General features: G+C 41.5%; 1 protein-coding gene across 3 annotated transcripts in view; it reads right to left on the reverse strand.

Annotated features, from left to right (window-relative positions):
- The window catches only part of MYO1D (myosin ID), a 304,073-nt gene that overhangs the window by 202,316 nt on the left and 74,881 nt on the right, over nt 1–26,876 (reverse strand). For all 3 annotated transcript variants that reach the window (XM_031468289.2, XM_064495922.1, XM_064495923.1), the window contains exons 2-8: nt 16,937–17,145; nt 14,861–14,954; nt 12,597–12,762; nt 10,845–10,898; nt 9,569–9,664; nt 5,535–5,651; nt 3,491–3,694 (exon numbers count right to left, since the gene is read on the reverse strand). In XM_031468289.2, the coding sequence (XP_031324149.2) occupies nt 3,491–3,694; nt 5,535–5,651; nt 9,569–9,664; nt 10,845–10,898; nt 12,597–12,762; nt 14,861–14,954; nt 16,937–17,145 (940 nt within the window). The remainder of the gene's footprint in view (nt 1–3,490; nt 3,695–5,534; nt 5,652–9,568; nt 9,665–10,844; nt 10,899–12,596; nt 12,763–14,860; nt 14,955–16,936; nt 17,146–26,876) is intronic.

Raw genomic sequence — 26,876 nt, forward strand, 5'->3', positions numbered from 1 at the left:
GGTGTGTCCCTCTGCCCCACGACACCAGTAATTTGCCCACAGCCTCATATAAGTCACTTCATGGCTTTATGTCAATCTCATCAACTATAAAAAGCAGGGAACCAATGAGTTCCATGTTCCACTAAAGCTCTGTGGATTCTGTATATGTCAACATTGATTTATAATGGAACCAGAAGGTCACCCTTCCAAATTCCTTGAGAATCAGAACCACATCCTGTGCACAAGGACACACATACCAACACACATGTGGACAAAGTCACCACGCACTCGCACTCATTCACATCCTGACCAGCGTGCTCTGCAATGTCACACCTTTACAAAGCCTCTCCTTTACATCCCCCTGCAGCTCCCACCCTCCTCACCTATATACAGCTATACACATCACCTCCATTCTTCACCTCCCTACTATCCTTCCCTCCACTCCAGTCTTCCCTCATCTCCTACTACTCCACTGAAACGGCTCAAGGACCACCAGCACCTCTATGTGGAAACTTTCTTCTACCTCTATGTGGGCATCTCACTCGGACACTCAGCATCACTCAACCTAGTTTCCCACTCTTGTCTTCAAAGCATCCTCCTCTCCGGGATGCAGGGTACCCTGTTTTCTTAATTTTCTTCTTATTTCACTGGCTGCTCCTTCTTGGTGACCTTTAGTAGGTTTTCTTCTCTCCCTAACCTCTTCAAGTTGGAGTTCCTCCTTGTCTTCATTCCCTGTCATCTCCTCTCATCTCATCCAACACTACAGAACAGTAACATAATACTACTTCCAAATGGACCATCCCTACGCAGACCTCCGCTCTGGGCTCCAGGCTCCCGTGCCTGACTGCCGACACTCAGATGTCTCACGGCCACCTCAAACGTATGTCCTGCCAGGACCACTGAGCTCCCCACCCCCCGAAACTGCTCCTATCCTACTTTTAACCGTGAATAAACAGCAACAGAAATCTAGGAATTCATTCATTCATAAAATATTTGGTGAGTACTTATGATGTGCAGGTTGTTGGAGACACAGTACTTAGTGACATGAACATTGTCTCAGTCTCCAAGGATCTCAGGGGGTAGAGTAAAGGAAAAAAAACCACACACACACACAGACACACACACAGATGAGGTGCATGGGATCTGAGGAGAATTTAACCTCTTCAGTGTTCAGCAAGGCCAGGGATGGCTTGTCCGAGAAAGTGGGCTGACATCAGAAGGATGAGTAAGGGTTAACCAGGTGAGAGGGGAGAGCAGAGCAAAGCAGGGAGAGAAAACAGCATGTGCAGAGGCCTGTGGCTGGAAGGATAAAGGGATAAAGACAATGTTAAGGCTTGAGAGAGGTCTAATATGGTGGCATGGAGAAAGGAGGCTGGAACATGACATGAAAGGAGACAGCAGAGGTGGGCTGGGGCCAGACCATGTCAAGGAATTACCCTTGATTTCATCATTCCCCAGAACAACAGGTCCTGTGGATTTTATTTTCCAAGTACAGTCTGTCTCAAATCACCCTCTTTTCTCCATTTCCATCACTACCTTCCTAGTCCAAGCTGCCGTGGTCTTTCTCCTGGATTACTGAAATATCCCCTTAATTGGTCTCTCTGCTTCCACCCCCGCCCTACCCACCACCCCATAAAATTCCCCATACTAAGGCCAGAGCGAGCGTTTAAAAAATTCAAACTTGATATTATTCCTCTGCTTAAAACCCTCCACTCTCTTCTGCACTTCAATAAATGCAAATTCCTCCCAAGACCAAAAACTAAGCCTGAGATTTACAAGAGTTTAAAAAAAAAAAAAAAGGAAAATGAAGCAACCCAATCAATCAGCAAAAAGGAAAAAGAGAAAAATCTAAACTTGGGAAAATAAAATATTCGCCAGAGGGTAACGGACAAGCAGGTTAAAGAGATGAGCTCTTACAAATGGACAATTAAAAAGCTAACATCCCCAAAGAAACATGTACAACACGTACACCCAGGCAATTCTCAGAACAGATTTAAACATGTTAATAAAAAAAAAAAAAAGAAAGGATGCTTAAATACACTAGCAATGAAAACTAAAGGAACAGTCAGGTATCACTGTATACCCGTAAAATCAGTCATTTAAAGTTTAAAATCAGTGTGTCCTTTGACCTGGCAAGCTCCTTCCAGGGAGTCCATCCAACGGAAGTAAAAGCCCTGGTGTGTAAGGAATGATGTGCGAGGACTGTAGCATACGTCAGAAAGAAAAGGAAACAAGTTAACAAGTGGAGTGACTCCAGAGGGGGATGGTGGCTAAATCATGGCGCCATCACCACACACAGACGCTGAAAGCAGCGGGACCATCAGGCGGCTTCCATGAAAGGGGGCCGTGCAGGTAAAGAGCTCTGAGCTTCCCGATCCATCGGCTTCTGCTTTTCTGAGAAGGTTTTCTGGCAGTGATGCTGTCATGGGGGTGCTGTTGAGATGTGATGGTCAAAAAGTACCAGTATTGTTTCTAAAAGCCTTAGCGTACTTTCAGTTAACGACTGGACACCTCGTCACAGAACTTCACTGAAAATGAAACTGAGATCAACACCAGGCTGTGAGATAACAGGAAATATACAGCGGTCGGTGCCCCTGGTTCCTGGCACAGAGCTCTTGCAACCCTTGTAATTCCCTAAGTGGTAAGAACCCAAGAAGCGTCTCTTGTTCTGGTATTTGTCTTTGACCTCACCCCTGGCACAGGGCTCCTGAAACCCTTGTAAATTCCTCAGTGATAAGAGCACCAGGAGCATCTTTCGTCCTGCTGAGGTGACGCTGAGTGGGCTCCTGGACGGCTCATGTTTGGGGGCTGGTCACCAGAAACATCAAGTCATGGTTAGAAGCCTGGGATTTTCAGCCCCACCTCTCATCCTCCAGAGGGGGAAGAGGGGCTGGAAATGGAGTGCATAACTGATCATGCCTACATGAGGAAGCCTCCAGAAAGTCCCCAAAGTAGAGGGTTCAGAGACCTTCCAGGCTGACGAACACATCCACACCCTGGGAGGGTGACACACCCCTAATCCATGGGGCAGGAGCGCCTGCTCTCAGGACCCTCCCAGACCTCGCCCCATGGATCTCTTCATCCAGCTGTTCATGTGTACCCTTTTTCGTATCCTTTAATAAACTGAGAGATGTAAGTTAATGCTTCCCTGAGTTCTGTGAGCTGCTCTAGCAAATCAATTGAATTCAAAGGAGAAGTCACTGGAACTTCCCACCTATAGCTGGTTGGTGATAACCTAGTGTCTGAAGTGTGTGTGTGTGTGTGTGTGTGTGTGCGTGCGTGTGTTTGTGTGTGTGTGTGTGTGGCGGGGCTGGGAAGCAATCTTGTAGGCTGAGCCCTTAACCTGTGGGATCTGACACTGCCTCTGGTAGACAGTGTAAGAACTGAGTTACGTTGTAGGACACCTAGCTGGTGTTGCAGAGAACTGGTGTTGTGTGGAAACACCGACTGCCCCAACGTTAGAAACCGTGGCACCAGAGCCCTGGCGAGGCCGACAGGCTGCGGCTCCCACCTTGGCGAAGGCGTCCCTGCCGTAGCTGGCTTCTTGCTCCGTGTGCTGCTTGTCGATGACATCTCGACCCGTCGCCACCGTCCGGTAAAGGAGGGCTTTCTCCACCATGTCCGTCTTGGTCGACAGCAGTTCCGCTATGATTGACACAACCTTGCCATTTTCAATCAGAGGCGTGTCACCATCCACCACAAACTTTAAATTCCCCTGTGTCAGAAGAGGAAGAAAAACAAGACACTCATTTGCAACGAGATGCTGAAACGTGACGTCAGGGATCTATATGCCAATTTGGGGGAGAGTTCAAAGTGACCTTGTCTGTAGCCCTGTTGTCCTAAATACATTAATATCTCAACACATAAAAACCTAGTGCTTCATCCACTTTTTTCTTCTTCTCCAGACACTGATCTATCTTTTAATTTCCAGTATGTTTTTGATGGATGGAAATTTTACATTTTTATGTAGTCAGACCTATGAATCTTTTGCTTCAGGGTTTCTCTTTCTTTGGTGTCATCCTTAGATCATTCCTACTCTGAAGATTATATGAATATTTAACATTTTCTTCCATTACTTATACAGGTTTTTCTTACATTTAAGCTTTTAACCCACCGAGAATGTAGGTTGGTATGTGGCGTAAAGTAAGAATCTATTTTCTCAGATGGTTATCGGCTCCAGTTCCACTAACTGGCTTTTCCTCCTGATTTGAAATATCACCTTTATTATGTATTAGTTTCCACCAAGTTTTTAAGTCTATTTATATCCCACTCATTCAATAAGCAATAAATACTTATTAACCATCTACCAAGTGTCCAGCACGTGAACTAATCTGATTAATCTGGTGCTGAATTTGTGTAACGAGTTTTAAAGCACTGTAGCTTTTATGACCATTTTAAACCTGGCAGAGTTAGTCATGCCTCCTCCCCTCTGAGCTCCTTACCCTATGACTCTCCTTTAACACATTTTATTCAGTCTTTGTACATATTTATTGTTTTGGTAAATTCTAGAATCATTATGTCAGCTGAAAAACAAAATTCCTCTTCAGATTCTGAAAGATTATTGTTGCACTGTATTTATAAACCAGTTGAAAGAATGAGACAACTGAGAACGTTAAAATCTTCCTAGTCAGAAACACTTATTCAATTAAAAATTTTTTTTTAATTTAATTTTTTTGGGGGGAGGGGTGGTAAACAGGTTTATCTACTCATTTGTTATTTTTAGTGGAGGTACTGGGGATGGAACCCAGGACCTCGTGCATGCTAAGCACGCATTCTATCAACTAAGCCATACTCTCTCTCAGAAACACTTATTTTAAGATAGTGTTTATATGCTGCTGTCTACTATTTTTCACGTAGGCCCTGCACATTTCTGATTCACTTAGAGTTTAGATCTTGTCACGGTAAAGTGAAAGGTAGTTTTTATTCCAGATCTGCATTCATGTTGTCACTCGGTTATTACCAGATTACATGTTAATTATATTTTCAACATCTGTAATTGTACGGACAGTAACGAAAGAACTCTGGCCCACGGCTCTTCAATTCTCACTTGGGTTTGATGTGTGGAAAACAGCTTGAGCCTAAGTCAGCCCATGTGGTCTACGGTGTTGGCTGCAATGAATGGGCTAAGCTTCTGAGTCAGTCAACTCCAACCTCTAAAACGAGATGATCTGAATTCTAGCTGTAATAACCTATGATTCTGTATTTCAAGTGCCATTAGAAATACACTTTGTTCAAAAGATTTTAGCTTATACCATCGGTGGTCACATCACCGTGGAATTCTTTTACCCTTGACATTAACCAGTGCAAAGTCTGACATAGCAGGAAGACAGTGAACTGAAGCCACAGTCTCAAAGCCTGCAGTGGCTGGGAAAAATCTGCCACGACAAAACGAAACGATGGAGGCAACTAGAGATATAGTCATTTCTTCAAAACGTCAGAGAGATTTTCTCTACATAAATCACTTTTTACAAGTACAGGGAAAAATCCAAAACCTTCTGGAAGAACATCCCGTCTCCACAGGGAGACAAAGCAGTCTGAGAGGTGTCCCCACTCACCAAGTGAAGAATAGCGGCCAAAATTTTATACGCTGTTTGAATCTCCTCAGGTTTGAAGCCAATTACCTTCATGGCATCAGCTACTACTTTGAATTCTGCAGCATCATTGATAGATGACTAGGAATGAAAACAGGGAACTTAGGTCACAGACATTACACGTAAGCATTAAGATCTAAACATTACGAGACTACATCCAAGCGTAGCCAAGGTCTTGATGCCTTTGGAGAAAGTCACTCAGGGATGATGTGTAACCAGAGGAAATAAAGATGATCCCAGGGGTAGACACATAATGCTCCCTTGCATATGAGAGCCACTGTCACCCAAACCAAGCAGCAGGCACTTTTCTGGCACCTTCGGCGAGGGAGCAGGTCCTGAGCTGGCCTGGAGGAGCTCCGGGATGAGTGAGGGAAATGGCGTGGGATGTGAGCTCACAAGTGGAAACTCTGACTGAGGGAGCCTCCAAGACACAGGTTGAGCTATTGTCGTCTGTGGCTTTTTGTCCCACAATTAGTCCTGTCCAGGAACAACACTCCCACACTCGTACGGTCAGGCTCTCTATTCCACAGGTGAGGAAGGGCAGGTTCCCAAAGCAACGTGCCCTACCTTAGTCATTCAGCAAGCCAGTAAACAGCCTGCTACTAGAACGCCACTTTTGCCAGCATTCAGTAAACATTCAGCATGTCAGAGCTAACTGGGACCGAGGGCAGGGGGGTGGGGTTGCTGTAGAATGAATGTGTACCCCCTGCAATATGCACATGTCAAAATCTTAACCGTCAGGGCGACAGTGTTAGGAGGTGGGGCCTCTGGGAGGTGACTGGGTCTTCAGGGTGAGGCCCTCATGATGGGATGAGTGCCCTTAGAAAAGAGGCCCCAGAGATCCCCGCTCCCTTCTGCCCTGTGAGGACACAGCAAGAAGGCACCGTTTTTGAACCAGGAGGCCTGCCCTCACCAGAGGCTGACTCTGCAGGCACCCTGATCTTGGACTTCCCAGTCCCTACAACTGTGAGAAATCAACATTTGTTGTGTATAAGCCACCTCGTTTTATGGCATTTTTGTTGCAGCAGCCCGACTAGAGTAAGACACGGCTTCACAGATTAATCACCTGCTTTGAGGATCTGTAACCCTCAGGCTGGAAATACAAGCTTTTCGATAGAAATTCACAGTAAAGCAATGGTAACTGCCTGTCTTAGGAGTTTTCCCAGAGCAGCAGCTGCAGAGGGCCTGATCCTTTCCTTGGCGAGTTTCCCCTCCAGCCAGGACGCAGAGACCTGGCCTGACGCTCACCTGTTAAGGAAGAGCGCAGGGAGGGTCCTCTCTGCCTGATGCGCACATGTTTCTCTAATGTCCAGGACACAGCCAGGCCAGCTCCTCCACCTCCCAGGTCTCTGAGTGAGACACTTAACCTTGTTGAATTTCAATTTCCTTATGGGTACCATGGCCATAATAATGGTCTTTCTTACAGGGCTGTTGTGAAAACTGAATGAGAATTTATATACAGCCTCTCTCCCATTCCTAGCACATGAATAGCACTCAAGTATCAGATATTACTATTATTAGAAGCTGCAACCATGTCGAAATTGCAAAGAAACCAGATGAAAAAAAAAAAAACTCTACATGTCCTACTGAGGGGAACTGTCAGCCTCTGACCTAACAGCCTTTCCCCAACCCTACTCCTTCCTTGCTACTAGAGCTCTGATGTGTTTACCCCTCTCTGAATGCATGTGTTCTTCACGACTGTTCTCTCCCAGCCTCAGAGGTAAATCTTCACTGGTCTAAACTAATCTCAGGGATCTTACTTCCAAAGAGTGACTGGTCAGCCTGGGCATGCGATGCCATTCTGGTCAATTAAGACATGAGATTTCCCCAACTTATCAAGGGTTATAAGCCAGGGACACTTCCTCTGCCTGTGACTCCTGGAACTGCTGCTGCCATTTTGGGACCATGAGGAAAATCAACCTAAGCAGACCAGTCAAATTCAGGGAGGATGGCAGAACTATAAGTTGGAGAAATAAACAAAGATCGGGGTCTCAGTTGATGTTGTTAAGAGATTGATTTAACCGACTCTGGAACGGCTTCTTCTCAGTGAGATATTTAAGTTCCTTACTGTTTTTGGAGACTTTTATTTGGGTCTTACCTTACCTGCAGCCCAGAATATCTTAATTGTACATGAGTCTTATATTTTAGGATAGCTAAGTAAAATTCTCTGATACAGAGTGCAATACTTGACAGTTATTAAGGTCATTCTATTAATTTATATTTGTTTACAAGGGAAGATATTAATGATTATATTGCAATGTAATAAAAGGTTTATTTACTCAGTATTTTGTGTGATTCCGTGTATAAATATATACATATAAACTGCTGTTATCAATAATTATCTCTGAGTGGTGAGCTTTAGTATATTTTTGTTTCCTTCCGGTTCTTCTTTATTTTAGGTTTTGACTATGATCAGCTATTACTCCTCTGTTTTTATTAGAGAGGCAGAAAAAAAGGAAGGGGAGGGATAGGAATGGAAAACTTCGATGAAAAGGGAAACTGAGCTAAATTCAGCTTAGGAAAAAAGCTAAAAATACTTGCTTTCTGTGGGGGTTCTATATGATCTGGCCAAAAGTCATTTGGTCAATAAGATAATTTGATTTAAAAAGACTATTTCCAGTCGCTGGCTTTTTAAGTGTTGATTTTACAACCTTCTATCCATCTTTAAGCACCTCGGGCCTACTCTCAGAAAGCTGGAGTGTCTCCCTCTGTTGTTTTGTTTGCTTTCAATTAATTTTCAGCCAAACATCCTGCTCTCAGATGACTGTAAAAGTAAAAAAAAATCATGCAACTTAAACGTCAAGCAATGGAAAATTAATTGCAAAACCCTAAATATCATTTGTTTTTATGCATGATAATAAAAATACAGCTAAACCAGTAATGCGATAGAATTAACTAAAGATGAATAGCAAAAATTAAAAAAAAAAAAAAAGAAAAAGAAAACATCTTCCACATCTTAGATTCTTTCCTTTTATAAATTCTTTTATCCTCCCCACCCCCCAACTACAAAAGCAACACACTTAAAAAGAAATTTTGGGGGATGGGGGAGGTAATTAGGTCCATTATTTATTTATTTATTTTAATGGAGGTGCTGGGGATTGAACCTAGGACCTTGTGCATGCTAGACATGTGCTCTACCACTGAGCTGTACCCTCCCCACCCCCTGCACTTTTAACTATAGAAGCAACCTGAAATAATATGGAAGAAGCAGAAGAACGCAAGTATCCATAACCTCATCCATCCGAGGAAACAAGTAAAACCTTAGTCTATTTCCCTCCATAACTTATTTCATGTCTTTACATACCTTTCCCTCAACAAAAATGGGTAACCCTATAGTCACTGTTTTATACCCTACTATCAACAGATTACTGTATCAGTAGGACTAGTTTCAAAATGGCTAGTAGAAATTACACATATGGCAGAAAACTAATTAGAAATAAAAGAGGAAAAAGATCTGCCTCTGTGTGAGCAGGGGCTTACGTGCACAGGAAGGGGGAAAAATGGAAAAAATTTGAAGGCTGACCAGAAATGGGTCACAAAACTATTTCCGGGATACATCAAACTCAGTATTTGAAGAAAATACTGAATGGAGATCTTTGATACTCATTTTCAACCAAAGTTGCTTTTAAGTTTTCTCTTGTCTTGCCAACTTGCCTTTGGCCAAATCATATGGTACCTTCTTTTGAGGTGGATTTCCTAATTGTAACAATATTTTTATAGTGTCAAAATGAAAAGGAATATGGTTAAAAACTAAAAGAAAACACAGGATCATGGGAGAGAAACTTCTTTCCTGTCAGGTAGAATACAGTAATGGTTATGAAGCAAAGTTGTTGAGTCAAAAATACGTTGAATCTCCCTCCCCGAGAATTTTAAAAGTAGAACAGAATAAAAGAGTCATTTATTTGCCTAAAGGCAGCAGGCTGGACCAGATAATTATTTAATGTCCTTTCTGGCTCTTCGATTCTATATTTGAATCACGTCAAAAAGGAAACCTTTACCTTTAATTGGGCTCCGACACGAATGTAGTTGTAGGATGAAAGGGATTTCTGGAGATGTAGTGAGTGCAGCATCTGCTCTGAACCTCCTTGCAGTAGCTGAAGAGTATTTAATTAAAAGTAAGTTAGCAAAATACATCAAACTACATACTGAACCCAATACACTCTACATTCTAACTTACTGATAGTCTAGATTTTATTCTCTTTCTAGGCTAATTCACTTAGGTCCTCCTGCTTCTAGCTTTGAAGATTTTTCTTTTTCACCTTGAAAATACATGGCTTCAATGTCATCAGCGATGGAAAATATTACACAGCCATGTGGACAATTACTGAAAAAGTCTTAGCCCTTTCACAGCGTAACTGGCATGAAAGGCTCTTGCTTTGACTTTGGCTTGTTTTGCAGGCTGTGCTCTGTGATGGTCACCTGCTTACTGGCAGCCTCATTATCCAGACAGCAAAGTTGTGTTTCAGATTCAGAAAAAAAGTCAATATTGCCTCAGAACTAAGAGATGTCAGCAGCCAGTCATATGCTGAACCACACTGGAAACAAACAGCTCTTCCCCATCAGTCTCTGTATCTCAGGAAAGGACAGCTGGGTAACCAGGACTGTCCTGCTGGACAAAGACAGAAGTTTAACATGTTTACCTAAGTGGGGAAAAAGCGACGGTTTCTTGAAATAAACAAAACTCTTTTATATGTGGTAGAAAACTAGTTTACTGGAAAAATGGCAAATTGTTAACAAAAACCACAAATACAACATGGACGGTCCTTTTATACAGAGCATGAGATTTAGAAAGCACTACGTTGATATTCTCTATATTAAACTGGGTGCTTTGGTTTATTGAAAAGATAAAACTATTAGATTTCAAAAATTGTTTTTCCTAACCAAAATAACCTGAATTTGTATTCCCATCTCTAGAGAGCCTTCGAATGGGAACAACAGCTTCAATTCATAAATGAAACAAAATTTAATTTAACATATTCAGAATTTACCATTTCAAAAGCTTTTTACGGTCATTAAACTGGTACCTACACTGCAAAGAAACATAGCGGGTGCTCAGCTAAGGGGGTTATCTGACTGATTACCCACCTGCCAGCTCATTTTAACAGTCATGCTCGCTCAGTCTCTGAAGAAGCCCGTGGGGTAGGGTGTATGCGTGTGCATGTCATGTTTTGTGGGCCAATGGAGACGCAGGACGGGGGGAGCCCCGAATAAAAACATTTATTTCCGTGCAACTGAGCAAATGATTGATGATCTGGGTACCAGGAGCTCACTCACCTGATAGAAAGAATGAAAGCTTCTTTCCCCTGGTTGTTGCACAATCACTCGGGACTAAGAAAAAAAAAAAAAAACATTAATTTGAGAATGTACTCCTAAAACAAAACGAGAGAGCCACTTTCCCAGGCAATCCTGTATCAACAGTGCACTGAAATGTCCTCAGACCCCATAGATGGGACCGACCTAAAACTAGGTCTTCTCCACGGGTTTTCTGTGCAATTTTTTTTTTAAATTGTTTAAAACAGAGTTCCTTAAACTTTCTGAAAATGAAGCTATTTTGTCTTTTTTAAACTGGGAGCCTAAAGATGGGATTTTTTTAGGGGGAGGGAGTTGGAAGTGGGGCGAACAGGGAGGAATGTTTAGAAAGGAGTATTCCCTTCCTCGGGGTCTACTGGCATTTCAAAGAGCAATGCCTCGTATCCTGCAATAAAGTCAGTTGAGCAAGACCTGTCTATAGAGACCTCTGCTTTAGACAGCTTCAAAAAGACTGCTCTTAAGAGAGGACTCAAGGTGTCTGTTCATTCCAGGGGATCCTTTTGACTGAATATATACACACAGTTAAGCCATGAAACATTTTGGGAAAAAAGACTGATAATAACTGGCATTTCTTGTCCGTTTTCAACCGACTCTGATAAAACACTTATTTCCTTAATAGTCTGACTTCAAGTTAACAAACATAAAGATTACACTGCCTTGTGCTGCCTTAAAGGTTGCTAAGGTGGGACTGGGATGCAAAACCCTGAACTGAGAAGGCATGTCAGTTCACATCTAAGCACAAGCCAAGGTGGAGACTTAACATGGTCAAGTTCAATCTTCACTGCAATAACCAGGCAAATCTAATCAAGATTAGTGTGAACACAACCTCTCTGGCAGTCCCCAAGAGGAAAGTGTTGACTGGAATCTTCTATAAATCGGGCCTATCATTCACACGGGCAGATAAAAACATACAGCCAGTTTTCACAGACAATGCAGTCTGCCTCACAATGAGGCTGTTCGATCAGGAAGTACACCTAGGCTACTAAAAAGCAGTGAGCAAACAGAAACTACAGGAAAATGAGATCTCAAGTTAATTAAAATAAAAACATGGGAGGACGTGTAAAAACAGTAGAAGTGGTTAGTCCCAAACGAGTTTTTGTTAAACTGTATCCTAAGGTTGACATTTATAACCCCTCCGACCCTCCCACACCTAAATCTTTATCTACAAAGTCTATAACTTTTCCCAACTTGATAAGTGCTCACAAGAGAACACAAAAAGAGATGATCTTGTCATGGGAAGCTAACTGAGGAGCAGGAAGGGACAGAGAACAGGACTAAAAGCTATTTGGGAGCAAGAAAAGAAATTCTATAAATTTAATCAGGTTTTTTACAAAGCATTCAGTATTAACAGACTCAAAGATACAGAGAACAAACTGGTGGGTGCCAGAGGGGATGGGGTTGGGGGGGATGATCGAACTAGGTGCAGGGGATTAAGAGGCGCAACCTTCCAGGTATAAAATAAATAGGTCATGGGGATGGATTGTACACATAGGAAATATGGTCAGTAACACTGTAATAACTTTGTGTGGTGACAGATGGTACATGGTCTAAGTGTGGCGACCCTTTTATAATGTATGAAAATACTGAATCACCACATTGTACACCTGAAACTAATATAATATCATATGTTAATTATAACTTCATGGAAAAGAGAAATCTAAGCTAAAAAATTTCAGTATTCACAAACATTACCCTCAGGAATTAAGCACACTTTACCTTTTCCAATAAGTAGTTATTGATATGTCCACCAATAGGGTCCCCTTTGAAATCGAAGTTGATATCCATGTATTTTCCAAACCTGCTTGAGTTATCATTGCGGTTGGTTTTGGCATTTCCAAAAGCTTCCAGGACGCAGTTGGACTTCAGCAACATATTCTTCACTCTTTAACACAGATACATGAAAGTCATGGTCATCAGTTTAAAAAGCTGGGCCTTTAAAGGCACTAGATTTCATTAAAAGACATGCAAATATTTCTACAAAGATGATGACTGTTTGCAATATCAAAAAAAATATATTGCAAACAGCCTAAATATCTACGAATAGGGATGGAAAAAAATACATTTTTGTTTCCCAGTACGATAAATAACTGACATAGAAGGATGTCCAGAATATATTAATGAATGAGAAATTACGTTGCAAAATAATATGTATTACATGCTCTGTGTGTGTGTGTCTGTGCACATACATGTGTTAATAAATGCTTACAAATCTGGAGGGGACAGCATACTTCACTATGGTTGCCTAGGTTGATGGGGTACATAGAGTGAGATTTCAGGGAAATACCATCTTCTATATAATGCTGTATTTTAAAAAAAAATTTTTTTAATGAACATATTTTATTTACATACAAAAAAAAATCTTAAAAAGAGATGCTCTGAAAAGAAAGAATGGGTGATACAGAAAATGATTCCATTTTTAAAAGTACTTGCTTATAAACTCTAGAATAATGAAATTCATTGCATTTGGGTACACATCACAAAGGTGATCTTGATTAGTTTAGAAACTGCTCATCATTTTGTCTGAAGCTGTATAGAATCTCTCCTTGGTACCAGGTATTTAATTCATTCTTTATTCAATGAATGTAACTCTCTATAGAGCAGTCCTCCCAATGAATACATTTTAATTTCATTCTAAGTTTGTGTCTTTTGTTTTTATTTCACTGACAAAATGCATCTGATGCGGGCATACTGCTGAAACACCCTCACGTATCAGATTCACTGTAAGCGACCCTACCACCTTTTCTCCTCGCCAATGAAGGTACACTTTTAAGTGGAGCAGGGGAAAGCTGCTTGCTTTTGGTCAATAAAGTGTCTATGAAACTATGGTAAGATACGCTCTTAAAAGACCAGTAATTGTCAATGCGCCTTACTCTACCATACCGACTGGGCTTAGAAATAAAATTGATTTAGTTCTCAGCCAGCTCCTCTCCTGAGCTCCTAGGGAAATTTAAAAAACTTACTATATCCCTGTCCTTGTCACTTCAGATTGCAAAGTCAGAATCAGAATTGGGGATGGGTCACAATTATGAAAAATGCCTCTTTTGACCTGGCAATCCAGACTACTGCTGATGAAAAGAAGAAAGCCCATGTAGGTGGCCTAGTCTAAGTTTTCTTCTTTCAGACCAAACCAGCTTCCTTTCTGTCTATTCATACACTGAGGACTGAGCTGTGTGCACGGGGTGTGACTCCTCTGTGTATAAATACTGAGCTTCAGAGCAACTTCGGAAAGCTCTGGTTTTCCCTCCTCAGTCTACACTAAATAAGAAAGTCAAGACATGTTGCTTGATAGCCACATTTCCTACTTTCCTTTTTTTTTAAAAAAAAAAAAAAAAAACACCCACTTGTTCCTTACATATTTACTAAGTAAATACCGTGTACCAGACATCCTGCTGAACACTGGGCCCCGGACAGTGCATCCGGGCTTCATCACTCGCCCTGCTATGAGCAGAGCACAATGTGGCATAGACACCCTTTCAGAAAATGAATCGCACTCAGAACATCCAATGTCAGGTCTCTGGTTGTCACAGTGATGGGGCCAGCAGGGATCTGCCTCCCAGAGCCCCCTTTCACTCTAGGGAACTTGGTCTCCTCAGAACACAGTTGAGAAAAGATGCTGGTGTAGCAGAAGAGCAAGAAACCTGTGTGAGTGTGGACGACACAACCTACCAGTGAAGTGTGACATCTCTGCTGACCATACGCGGCACTGAAGGCAGCAGCTGCAGACTAGAATGAGGACACTTTGGCCTGTTCCAGCATAATTTTGTTTTATATTTAGGTAAAGCTTATCATAGTAGTATTTTTCTATTAAAAACAAACATGGAAATAGAGTCACATAAATCCAAGCACAGGGACAGAGAATCAAAGGAGTGAATCAGCCGTTAGTGGTCGATGTGCATGAGACGTTAGGCCTAACCCAGTCACGTCCGCACAGGAAGTGAAGCTCCAACGGGACCTTCTCCCGCTCGTCAGCCGGCACTTACCTCTCGATCTCCGCTCGCTGGCTGGGGTTGGTGATGGCCGCGATGTACTGCATGATGTACTTACTGGCTTCCGTTTTACCAGCTCCGCTCTCCCCTGGGGGCGAAATCGTGCAAGGCCCACCGTTACAAATGGCATCGACAGTGAGCTAATTTTTAAACAGAACAATTTCGAATTCTGATGTTAGTTATTCATGGGAAACCCCTTACATTTCACTGTTTGCTTTTTTTTTTTTTTTGAGTTATTTCACCCTGTCTTGATATGGGATTGGTTTTAACAAATCTGAACATATCGAAAAACATAAAACCAGGGTGGAAGCAAAATAACAGATTACAGATTAGGATTTACTTAGCAAACATATCAAGGGGGTAAATCGTGGTAAACTAATTCCTTAGACTAAAGTCTGAGGACTTGGCAGTGACTATGAAAAGTCTGGCGGAGGAGAAACAAGCTAGGGACAGACAGCGGCCACGGGTAAATTCACACAACCTTGTTTTCTACAGCAGGATTTCTTTTCATCCTTATGGGGAAGGAGTAGTTCTTTCAGAAAAGTAGAGCAATTCTAGTGAAAAAGTAAAACAAAGCCACAAGCTCCAGACATACGGTGTCACAGAAAAAGCATGACAGGTGACACAGGGAGGGCAGAAGGGATGAGTTTATAATTATCTACCCAGACTTCTAAATGGTAATCCCTTGTGACCCCAAACTCCACTTGTAGAAATTTATACCACAGAAACACTAAAAATACTAATATAATCCAGTAATAATCTTCAAAGGTTTTAAGAGAATTTCTGCAGATTATACCATGTGTTATAGCTAAAATCTGAAATAATAACCCCACTAGCAGAGGACTGGGTAAATAAACTATGATTCAACTACTCAATGGGACGTGACACAATGGTCAGAGAATGGACTACTTCTGTCGGTGCTCTAATGAAAAGATGTCCACTTTATATTGTTAAATGGAAAAAAAGTTTTGTAATGGTGGTTACAATACAATTCTATGATGTAGTTAGACCTTTTAATATAATGACACAGGCACGTGTGCTACATGTATTTGCACACACTGAGAAAATGCATCAAAGGATGAACACTTTATTGTTCACAGCTGTTACAGCTAGAATTTAGGAAGAGACAAGGTGTTCAAGGGAGAGTGACTGTCTGCTTTTACTTCATACACTTACGTAATTGCTTCCCCCACCTCTTTTACAGTCAGGCGATGCCGCCTTCATAATTGGTTTTAGTAAAATATAGGCCCAGGACATAGCTCTCCAACTCTAACACTAAGTCAAGTTGCCTAACTCCCTGACCCTCAATGTTCACATCCATGAAGCAGGAACACAACTGTCCTACTTACCAATCAGAGGGGTGTCCTGATAAGCAAAATGGAATAAAGATCACAAAAGTGTTTTAAAAATATAAAGCCACTAATGCAAATGTGAGACATTATTGGCACGAAAAGAAATGCCCACAGTTTGGGAGAGGTTATCCTGAGAGGGGGATATGTTCTTGTCCCCATTTCACTACACATGATTCCGTGAAGAGCTCAGCTTTACATGGAGAGCTCAGCTCCAGTCCTTGGGAGCCCAGGGCCTGCCACCTGCAGGCTTGAGAGCTCGGGCCCCCAGCCCTGGGGCTGAGAGCCTATTTCCAGACCCTACGTCTCTCTATGTCCCTGGATATTAGCTCCCACTCGCCAACCTGAGTTCATCCTTCATTTCTGGCATCTCAGGATTTCATTTTCCTGGTTTCATTCTGTTATTATCTAAAATAATTTTTGTTACATTCTATCTAGTAGTTTGAGATGAGAGGATGCATTTCCCAGGTCAGCTTAGTCTACAAAGTTAACCAGAAGTCCATCCAAATGTAACAGGTAGTGTTTTTAAATGAACCAAGAACTAGTGGATGGCCAGAAATAATATAAATAACTTAGCATTTAACGTTTCTTACATTTTTTTCCTATAAAATTATTTACGTTTCTAACTTCAAAAAAGACCTCATCGATCATGCGGACCCCTGAGTACCAAATAAGTTAAATACATGTTGACTGTTGGAAATACAGGGGATTCCTTAAGTACCTGATATCACAATGCAAGTGTCCTTCGATCGCCTCTTCATGGCCTTGTAAGCAGCATCGGCGATGGCAAAAAGATGAGGCGGTCTCTCGTACAGCTCACGGCCTTTATACTGCTCGATAGTGTCTCTCCCATAGATGTTCAACAACTTGTAAGGGTTCACGGAAACAACGACTTCTCCAATGAAAGTGTAGATGCGTCCTTTTTCAAATCTGCACAGAAACAAGAGAAAAGGAAGAAGCAGGTGCTATTATAAAGAAATGCTCTTTCCTACAAGTCTCTTATTTCCAACAACAACAACAAAAAAAACAAATATCCCAGGAGCAATTTCTGAACTAACATTTCACTGTCTTGAGTTCATTTTTATTTGTTTTTTAATTTACTTATTTATTTTGAGTGGAGAGGTAATTAGGCTTATTTATTTATTTACTTAATGGAGGTACTGGGGATTGAACCCAGGACCTCACACATGCTAAGCAGGCACTCTACCAATTGAGCTACAACCTCCCCCTCTGAGTTTACTTTTAGAGATAACCCTTGAGGCTATGTCCCTTCAGATGCTGCTCATAGAGAAGACCAGTAGAGGTGAAAAGCCAAGAGAGAAGATAGAATTTAATTCTTTGGAGGCTGGAGATTTCCTGTGTCCAAAATACAGAAGGATAAGAAGGAGAAAAATTAAAATAATTGAAGGCAAGCTAAGAGCTCTAGGAGGAAAAGATACAGAAGCTAAAGCAGGTCCTGAAATCCATTTAGTCAGATTTTCAATGGTAAAGAAAATTGTCCAAATGCATTTATTTCTTCTCCCTCTTAAAACCCCACTAAAATGTCAGCAGAAGAATAAAAACAGCAAAATCCATACCAGAGAGAATGGTTAGTGGAGACAGTTCTGGCAAAAATCAAATTCATTAAAAAAAAAAAATGACTGCCTAAAGTTTCATGGTGCAGATATATCCTTATTTATTCAATCATCCTCCTTTCTTCCCACTGTTACGAACAATAATGTAGGGAACACTCTTGACACACAATCTTACAAATCAGTGCTTTTATTTCTGTGAAACAGATTCCCAGGAATGGGACAGCTGATTTAAACGTATGTGTATTTTATAAAGTTTAACAGGATCCCACCACTCACACATATAAAAGGCTAAAAATCCACCCTGTGTATGATTTGTACATATAGCTGTGCATAAATATAGTTTGTAAACGATTACATGAGTGTGGAAAAATACAGAAGAGTGTATGTGATATTTTATGTACCCTTTAAACACATAGTAGGGTGAGGAGGAGGAAGGCCATGTGGGCAGTTGGAAGAAAGTCATACAAACTAAGAAAAAAAAAAAAAACGAGTTAAAAAAAAACCCCACACACAGTATCAATAATGTGACTGCAATTGTGCAAAATCATGTGTCTATACTTGCAAAGAAAAAATAATACCAGTGGGAAATTTAGAAAATCCATGCATATATTCACTATTGACACATTAACTCACACATATAAACACATATGAACCGGAGTGAGGACGACACCCAAAGGGATGTTTCCACACCAGTGGCTGCCCCAGTGCCCTCCACCTGCCCAGAGGCACAGGCAGACAGAGCTCACTCCCAAGAGCAGAAAGAAACAAGTGCAGAGACTGGAAAATGCTGGTCCATGGAAGCGGCCGTGTCTCTAAGCTCTCTTGCTGTTGTATCAGTGCAGCAGAGAAATAACTAAAGCATTTGAGACCAAGAGGCGAGACCCTTAAACCTCCCCTACACTGGAACGAAGGCTACCAGCTATAACTGGGAGTGGAAATAAACATGCTGATAATGTCAACAATAAATTAAAGCCAAGATTTTTATCAAGTAGTTATGTTTAAATAAGAGTTACTGAGGTTTTCTGTGCATTTTTCTTCTGTTGTTCTCCTCTGCCTCCCTTCTGTTGTTAGACAGAAAATTTGCTTATGTGGTAGCTAAGCACACCAACCCCGGAGTCTTTGACACTGGGTCTGAAGGCTCCTATTACAAACTTGAGAGCAGTGAGCCTTTGTGAAAGCTGTTTTACCTCTATGTGTTTCAGCTCCTTCTCCTGTAAAATGGTGGTAATTACACCCTTCCCTCCCTCTGGCATCGAGTAAGTACTTAAAAAAAAGCAATTAATCTTCTGCATCCAATTACGTTCTGCATGAAGGAGATTTTTAATAAATGGTTTTATTTTATTAGCATTGCTACTAAAATCACAATAATCCCTACCCACGAGGAATTAATGCAACGATCATGATACGATTTCCTGCCTCAGCTGTCAAATGAACACAAGTCACAAGCAAAATGTCTACGTAACTAATGTTCAAAGACCCACAAAAAGACGCAGCAGCTAAGAGTCACCGCCCAAGCCTTTGTGGCTTAACCTGCCGATCTGAAGGATGTGTTCTCATCTTCAAAGATGAGAAGTGAAAGGACAAAATTCCTTAGTTTAAAAACACTGCAAACAGAACAAATAAAGAGAAGGCGATGTTAGGGGAAAAAAAAATTACCTCATGAGTCTGGAACTCTGTGACTAAGAGACAGCAAATATAACATCTGAGATTAGAATGTTGTTCTAAGATTCCAGGTCTGCCCAACCGTATAACTCTCTGAAATTCCACTGTATTTCAAATAGAATACTTTGTTTATCGAAATGTCTAAGCATCATGTTTGTAAAACTCTATGTATAAAGCCATCTAATGTGTGGCTATGGACTTGAGGGCACTGGCAAAGGCTGGATAAAATACACAGCGCTTCAGAAAAGTTTGCTTGTTAAAGATGAAACTTCCAATTTGGTTAGGCCTTAAAACCACCAGTAGATGGTGCCAGCAGACACCTTAACGCCAACCCAAGGTTTCTGTTTGCTTTGGAAAGCCTCAGGGTGTGAAGCACTAAGGTAATTTACCTGTTTGCTTAGCCTCCAGGAGGAATGGCAGTAAACATCCTATCCTAGATGACCAACGGACTGATACCATCTCTTACGACAGACAAAGGCAGGCACTCCTACGACCTCTGTGTGCAAACCTTTTATGACAAACTTACCGTTCATTCCGCATATTTGAAATACTTCATACGTTTTATAATTCATCATTCAATATCTGCTTTGTGACAGACTCTGGGTCTGATCCTGGGAATTAAGAAAGAAAGAAACCCTCCTACACTGTTGGTGGGAATGTAAATTGGTGCAGCCACTATGGAGGACAGTATGGAGATTCCTCAGAAAACTAAAAATAGATTTACCATATTATCCAGCAATTCCCATTCCTGGGCATACATCCGAAGAAAAATATAATTCAAAAAGACACATAAACCCCAATGTTCACAGCAGCACTATTTACAACAGCCAAGACATGGAAACAGATGACCGGATAAAGAACTTGTGGTATATTTACACAATGAATACTACTCAGCCATAAAAAAAGAAAGCCATTTGCGGCAACATGGATGGACCTGGAGATCGTCATTTTAAGTGAAGTAAGCCACAAAGAGAAAAAGTGCCATATGATAGTGCTTATATGTGGAATCTTAAAAAAAAAAAAAAAGACACAAATGAACTTATTTACAAAACAGAAACAGACTTGCAGACATAGAGAACAAACTTATGGTTACCAGGGGGTAAAGGGAGTGGGAAGGGATAAATTGGGAGTTCAAAATTTGCACCATGCCTGGGGAGTGATGGAAATGTTAGGTACCTTGATTGTGGTGGTAGCTTCATACGTGTATATAGCTATCAAAATCCATCAAGTTGTACATCTGAAATATGTATAGTTTGCCGTACAGAAATTATGCAAAAATAAAGGTTTCAAAAAATTTTAAAAAGGAATAAGGAACAGGGAGGTGTTGTAAATAAATAATAACAAGATGGTGTGATAGGTAAGATCATGAAAGCAGGTACCAGGAGGGCGAAGATTCTCACGACAAACTCCATGGGACGTAGAGCCCAGGAGGGAAATACACATACTGGACAGCAGCGCACACAGGCCCCGTGTGTTGTGGCTGCCACATTTCTCCTCACTTGACTCTGCTAGCTCCCCACAACACTTCCAGCCTTCAGAACTCTGCCCCTCCCCGGTCTCCCCCCAAGCCCTTGTCACTCTCGCCTTCACATTAATGAGCTACCTCCAGTTCCCCAGACCACCAGGCCTTCCTGGTTCGCCCCTGGGGTCCGTTCTGCCTGGAATACCCTCCCCACCCTGCCTCTTCCCGCCCCCATCTGTGGGGCAGATTCCCATTCCTTCTTCAGAAGCCTAAAGCAGCAGCCCCTCCAGGAAGCCATTCTTGCCACCCCACCTCCAACACTAGGATTATGGTTTTTGCTCTGTTCAGATTTTCTGTTTTCCCTTTGAAACTTTCCAAATAGTGAAAATAGCTTAACAGCAATTGATTTTTAAAACTTAAATTATTTAAGGAGTTTATTTAAAATATTTATTAAATGGGCTGGATATTTTCACTGACTTCTGAATAATGAAACAAAGAGGTTCTAAAAAGTCTATGAATTAACGAGTAGTAATGGAGAAAATACAAAGGTTACGCCTTTGGAGAACAATAGTCTTTTGTACATGAGTTCTGAAACATTTATTTAAAAAAACATAGCCTCGTTGATTTGCACATGTGCTTATATAAAAGATTGCCTATGGGGGGAAGGTATAGCTCAAGAGGTAGGGCGCATGCTTAGCAGGCGCAAGGCCCTGAGTTCAATCCCCAGTACCTCCTCCAAATGTAAATAAATAAATAAATAAATAAACCCAATTACCTGTCCCTCATAAACCAAACAAACAAACAAAAAGATTGCCTACAACAGGAAGTCAAGACATACGCAGCTCCCTCAAATCAGACACGGGCAGACTGTGTGCGCAACTGGACAGAGAAGTACGATCCTGGGGTGGGGACACGCACACAAAACAGCACTAAAGAAATGAAGCACTAATTGTGAACATGAACTTAACGTGAACTTAAGCAAGAACTTAAGCAAGAACCATGTGGCAGGATTAGAAGTATGGGAAGGAGGGTGGCTTAGAGTAGAAAACTTGTATTAGGGAATGAATGCCAGGGTACAGTTGGGTAAGTAGGAGGGAGTCAGATTTGATATGATACCATAGGCTTTAAAAAAAAAAATGAGGTCTAATTTACATACAACACTATATGTTTCACCTGTACAATACAGTGATTCGGTATTTGTACACACTGTGAAATGGTCACCAGGGTAAGTCTAGTTAACATCTGTCACTATACAGAGTTACAGACTTTTCTCTTGTGATGAGAAGATTTAAGGTCTACTCTCTCAGCAGCTTTCAAATACGCAACACAGTACTGTTACCCACAGTCACCACGCTGCACATTGCACTCCCATGACTTGTTTATTTTATGACTGGAAGTTTGTACCTTTTGCCTCCCTTCACCTGTTTCCTCCCCACCCCAACCCCCACCTTTGGCAACCACCAATCTGTATGTATCTATGAGTTTGGGGGTGTTTGGTTTTTGTTTTTTAAGATTCCACATATATATGAGATTTACAATATTTGTTTTTTTTTTTCTTTTATCTCACTTACCATAATGTCCTTATTTCATAAAAGGCAAGATTTCCTTCTTTTCTATGGCTGATAGTATTCCATTGTGTGTGTGTGTGTGTGTGTGTGTGTGTGTGTGTGTCTCACATCATCTTTAACCATTCATGGACATTTAGATTATTTCCTGATATGACAGGCTTTGAAAGCCAGGCTGAGACAGTCTAAATTTGATGCAACTGGAAACAAGGGAAAAAGTGAAGCCTTTTCCAGCTATGGAGATCAGTAAGACCTGCCTCAGTGGAAATGAGGGAAAGAAATATTTGAGTTGTTTCAAAGGGAAACTGGGCAGAATTCGAACACTTACTGAACACAAGGGTCAAAAGTACATTTAACTTTTGAGCTGTGCGAAAGGAGGAGGAATTTACTTCTGATGATGAGATTTCAAATGTACTCTCGAGGATGCTAAGTTCCCCCTCTAACAGAATGCAGTGTCATCCTCGACTGACTTCTTCAACTATACGGAATCAATTACCATCAGAAGGAAAATTCTCTGTGAACGGTCTACTGTGTATTTAATAAAATTTTTATTCATGAATAAATATTACTTATTTCACAAGAACATACATTTTCAAATAGCTGATGCTTAACCGCATTGATGTGGCCTATTTTCCTTTCCAATGCAAACGAAATTTTAAGTTGCTATGAATGTTTATAACTCTCAGGAGAGGTGTTCACCCACACAGGCTGTTTTCTGTTATCTCCTCAAGCAGCTCCAGCCTGGGTTCCACCCCAGCACTTCAGCAAACCTTGATCAAACTTCCCAAAGTGAGTCCCCAGTGACACTGCTACATTCACTGATGGCTGTCTGACCTCATCTTAGCTGGTGCCCCAGCAGCACTTGACCGGAACTTCCATTTCCTCCACATGCTCTTCTCTTGGCTTCCGGGAGGCCACATTCTCTGGGTTTTCCTCCTCAGCCCCCTGTGTCATCTACTTCTTCCCAGTGATCTCTAAACACTCAAGTTCTCCCGGGTTAGGTCCAGCATCAGCTTCGAATACCATGTAAGGATGCCCATCTGAGGAGGAGGGAGTAAAGATCTCTTGGCCCTCCTCTACCTTCTGAAAATCAACAAGCCAAAACAAACCCAGAAAAGAAAATGTTGCCTCTTAGGAAACAGAAAACTAGCTACAACGCTGAAACACCATCTCTGAAGCAAGGCTGTGAAGTGTCAGAAAACCAGACCTCGCTGAGGGAGGCTGCTCAGAGCGGGCGCGTGCCTCTGCAAAGCCCAGAGGCTGGACCACGCTCTCCGGAAGCAGGCTATGGTTCCCGAGGGGCCAAGCCAACAACCTTTGGGTAATAACAGCAGGGTCTTGGAAGGCAGGGGTCTGCAGAACGAAGTGATGCTTCAGAATAGTTGCAAGACAGAGCTAAATGAAGAAATGAGTAGAAGTTACATTTTTACGAAAAAAGCAGGCTGTCAGAGCGGCGAGGCACCAAAAAAAAGTAGAAGTTACATTTTTACCAAAAAAGCAGCCGACTGCTCTGCAGCTGATACTAACTCACCTCCCGGGAGTCTCACGGCACACGTGTGGGACTTGCTTGCTAGTCAGGCAAAGCTCTGGCCATTTCAGGGCGGCGTGTTAGTGAGAAAGGGTCCAGAAGTGACAGATCCCAGCCTTGGTGATCTGATGGCCATTCTGCACACTTTTCTTTCAACAACTAACCAGCTCAGAATGGAACACGCCTATTCAGAGATGGCAAGAATCAAAAGTGAACCAGAATGAGGCCCATGAAAAGATGTTACAGGAAAAAAATAGGCAGAGTCTAACTGACAAAAGCATACCCACGGGAAGAAAAGGTGCATAAAGGAAAAAAATGATGATAAAATATTTCTGCATGAAAGCAAAGAATGTAAAGAAAATATAGCCCCATAAACCAAGAGATCAAAGGAAATATTGGTTTTTAAAAAGAGAAATCATATTTAAAAACTATTTACTTTTTTAAAAAAAAAGGAGATGAGAAACTAAAAGAGCTCAAGGAAAACCCCCACAGAAATGAAGGTCACATTAAAAGACATTAAATGGGAAATGGATGCTGCTGAAAAGACAGGAGCAAGTGAAAAGGTGGAGAAAAGTAAGCAAAATGAAATGGGGAACAAAATTAAGGTAGAAAGAAGGAAATTATAGAAGTGGAAGACAATGGAGATCACATAATTGGTGTTCCTGAACGCTTTAGCACATAATAACGGTGACATTTCAAAACAGCTAATACCAATAATAAAAGTTAATAAACAGTGTTGGAAAATGGGCTAGCCACCTGGAAGAACATAAGAGAGATTATTCGTGTGACAGCTGGAACTGTGTTCCCCCCCAAAAGACATGCTGAAGTCCTAACCCCTGGTCCCTGTGGAGGTGACCTTATTTGGAAATGGGATTTTTGCAGACGTAATTAGGATGATTGTCATTAGGTGGACCCGAAAACAGCATGACTGGTGTCCTTCCGAGAAGAGGACAAGGCCTTGTGAAGACAGACAGGGAGGACGCCATGTGATGACAGGCAGATGCAGCTACACGACAAGGAGCGTCAAGGGTTGCTGGTCACCCCTGGACGCTAGGAAGAAGCAGGGGAGGATTTCTCCTCTACAGGTTTCAAAGGAAGTGTGGCCAGTGGACACCTTAATTTCGGATCTCTAGTCTTCACAACCGTGAGACAGTGATTGTCTGTCATCTCAAGCCACCCAGTTTGTGGTAATTTGTTACAGCAACTCGAGGAAACTGATGCAATGAGTTATACCAAAATAAATGCCATGAAAACATGTCGCAATGCCACTGGAAGGAAAAGCAAGTCAAATCAACACTATGATACAATTTTTCACCTACAGATAAAGCGTTTTATTGTGAACAATGTTAGCAAGAATACGAAGTCACAGGCACCTTCCCCGTCAAGGGTATCGCCTTAATTGGTCTGACCTCTTTCAATCTCCATATAGCAGGAGGCATGATCTTAAAATATATATCTAACTGCTCATTCCCATCTTTAGTCTTTTCAATGGGAAACTACAAAGTCAGGCCAACCTGACGTCCAGATACTGGCTCATCTCATGCCAATCACTGTGTGCACTGACTGAACTGCCCCCATCCCCGACCCTCCCACACTTGTTTGTTTCTTTTACAGTATTTGCTACAAGTAATATCTTGTTTACTTGTTTACTATCTGTCTCCAAGGGAGTAGAGACTATGTCTTGATCACTGCTTTATCTTCAGCAGGCAATATGATCCTGGAACTTATAGGGGATGCTTAACTGTTGGATGAATGAAAAAATAAAGGAATGAATGAATGAATTCCTTTAGCCCACCTCTACTCTCTCAGAAAGTGGTTTTGCATTCTACTTATAGAGAAAATCCAGGTGTGGAAAACTTGAAATCGCCTACTGTCATTACCATTTTTTTCTATATATGTACTTAGTTTCATTTCTCTTATTTCCTTGTGACTTCCAAAAATGAAGAGGGTGGGTTAAGTACAGCCAAATGTCACCTGGTTTCTAAAAGATGGGCCATATCCCCCTGTCTCAACACAAAATCATCTTTCCCTTCATGTGGGCAACTTCACATAATCCATATACAAATAATTTTTATTCCAGGAAAATACAATTGAATGATACGTACTCTGACTCACCCTCTGAGATAGGTTTTTCACTGTTAGAGAAGGAAGTTGCAAAACACGTAGAGCTGACTTGGAATTGGAGGTATCAGTACAAATGCATGGTCCAGGGGGATGAAGGGAGGGTGGGGTGGAGAGAGAAGTATGTGCACACGCATTTCCTAGCTCTGTCTGCTGAGAGAGCTTAGAAGCAATGGCACCCAGAAGCTGGCCTGCAAATACTGTTCTTCTTAACTCAAAGGACCCAGCGCTCCTTAAAGAAAAGTTGAGCTGGGACAGGGAAAATAGATGAGCCTGGAACAGCTTGTTGAGTCAGAAAGCAGCGAAGTACTTCAAAGCATGACAGGGACAGAGGAACCAGCTTTGAAAGGGCTCCTGGCCAAATCTGGGACCACATGAGCATTAAAATAAGGAATGTCTGTGACATTATAATCCTTTGAATAAAATAAGAACCTGTGAGTCCACACTGATATAAAAAAAAAGGGGGAATAATAAAAGAGAAGGAAAAGCTATTTCTTAGAGTGGAATGTCCCCTAAGAAATACAGAAGGAATGATGTGAATTAGAAAATCATCAGTGCATACTAAAACTTGGAGTTGAAAGCGTGACAAGGAAGAGGACATTTACACAGCTTCAAAGGATCTCCCGCAAGTTACTTATTAATTACAAATGGGAAAGATAATAATTTTACACTGGAGAAAGCTTGTAACCACTTACACCAACTGATCAAAATTAATAGCCCCAATATTGAAACAAACTAACATATGTGTC

Source organism: Camelus dromedarius, chromosome 16 (assembly GCF_036321535.1).
Source record: "Camelus dromedarius isolate mCamDro1 chromosome 16, mCamDro1.pat, whole genome shotgun sequence".
Taxonomy (NCBI): Eukaryota; Metazoa; Chordata; class Mammalia; order Artiodactyla; family Camelidae; genus Camelus; species Camelus dromedarius.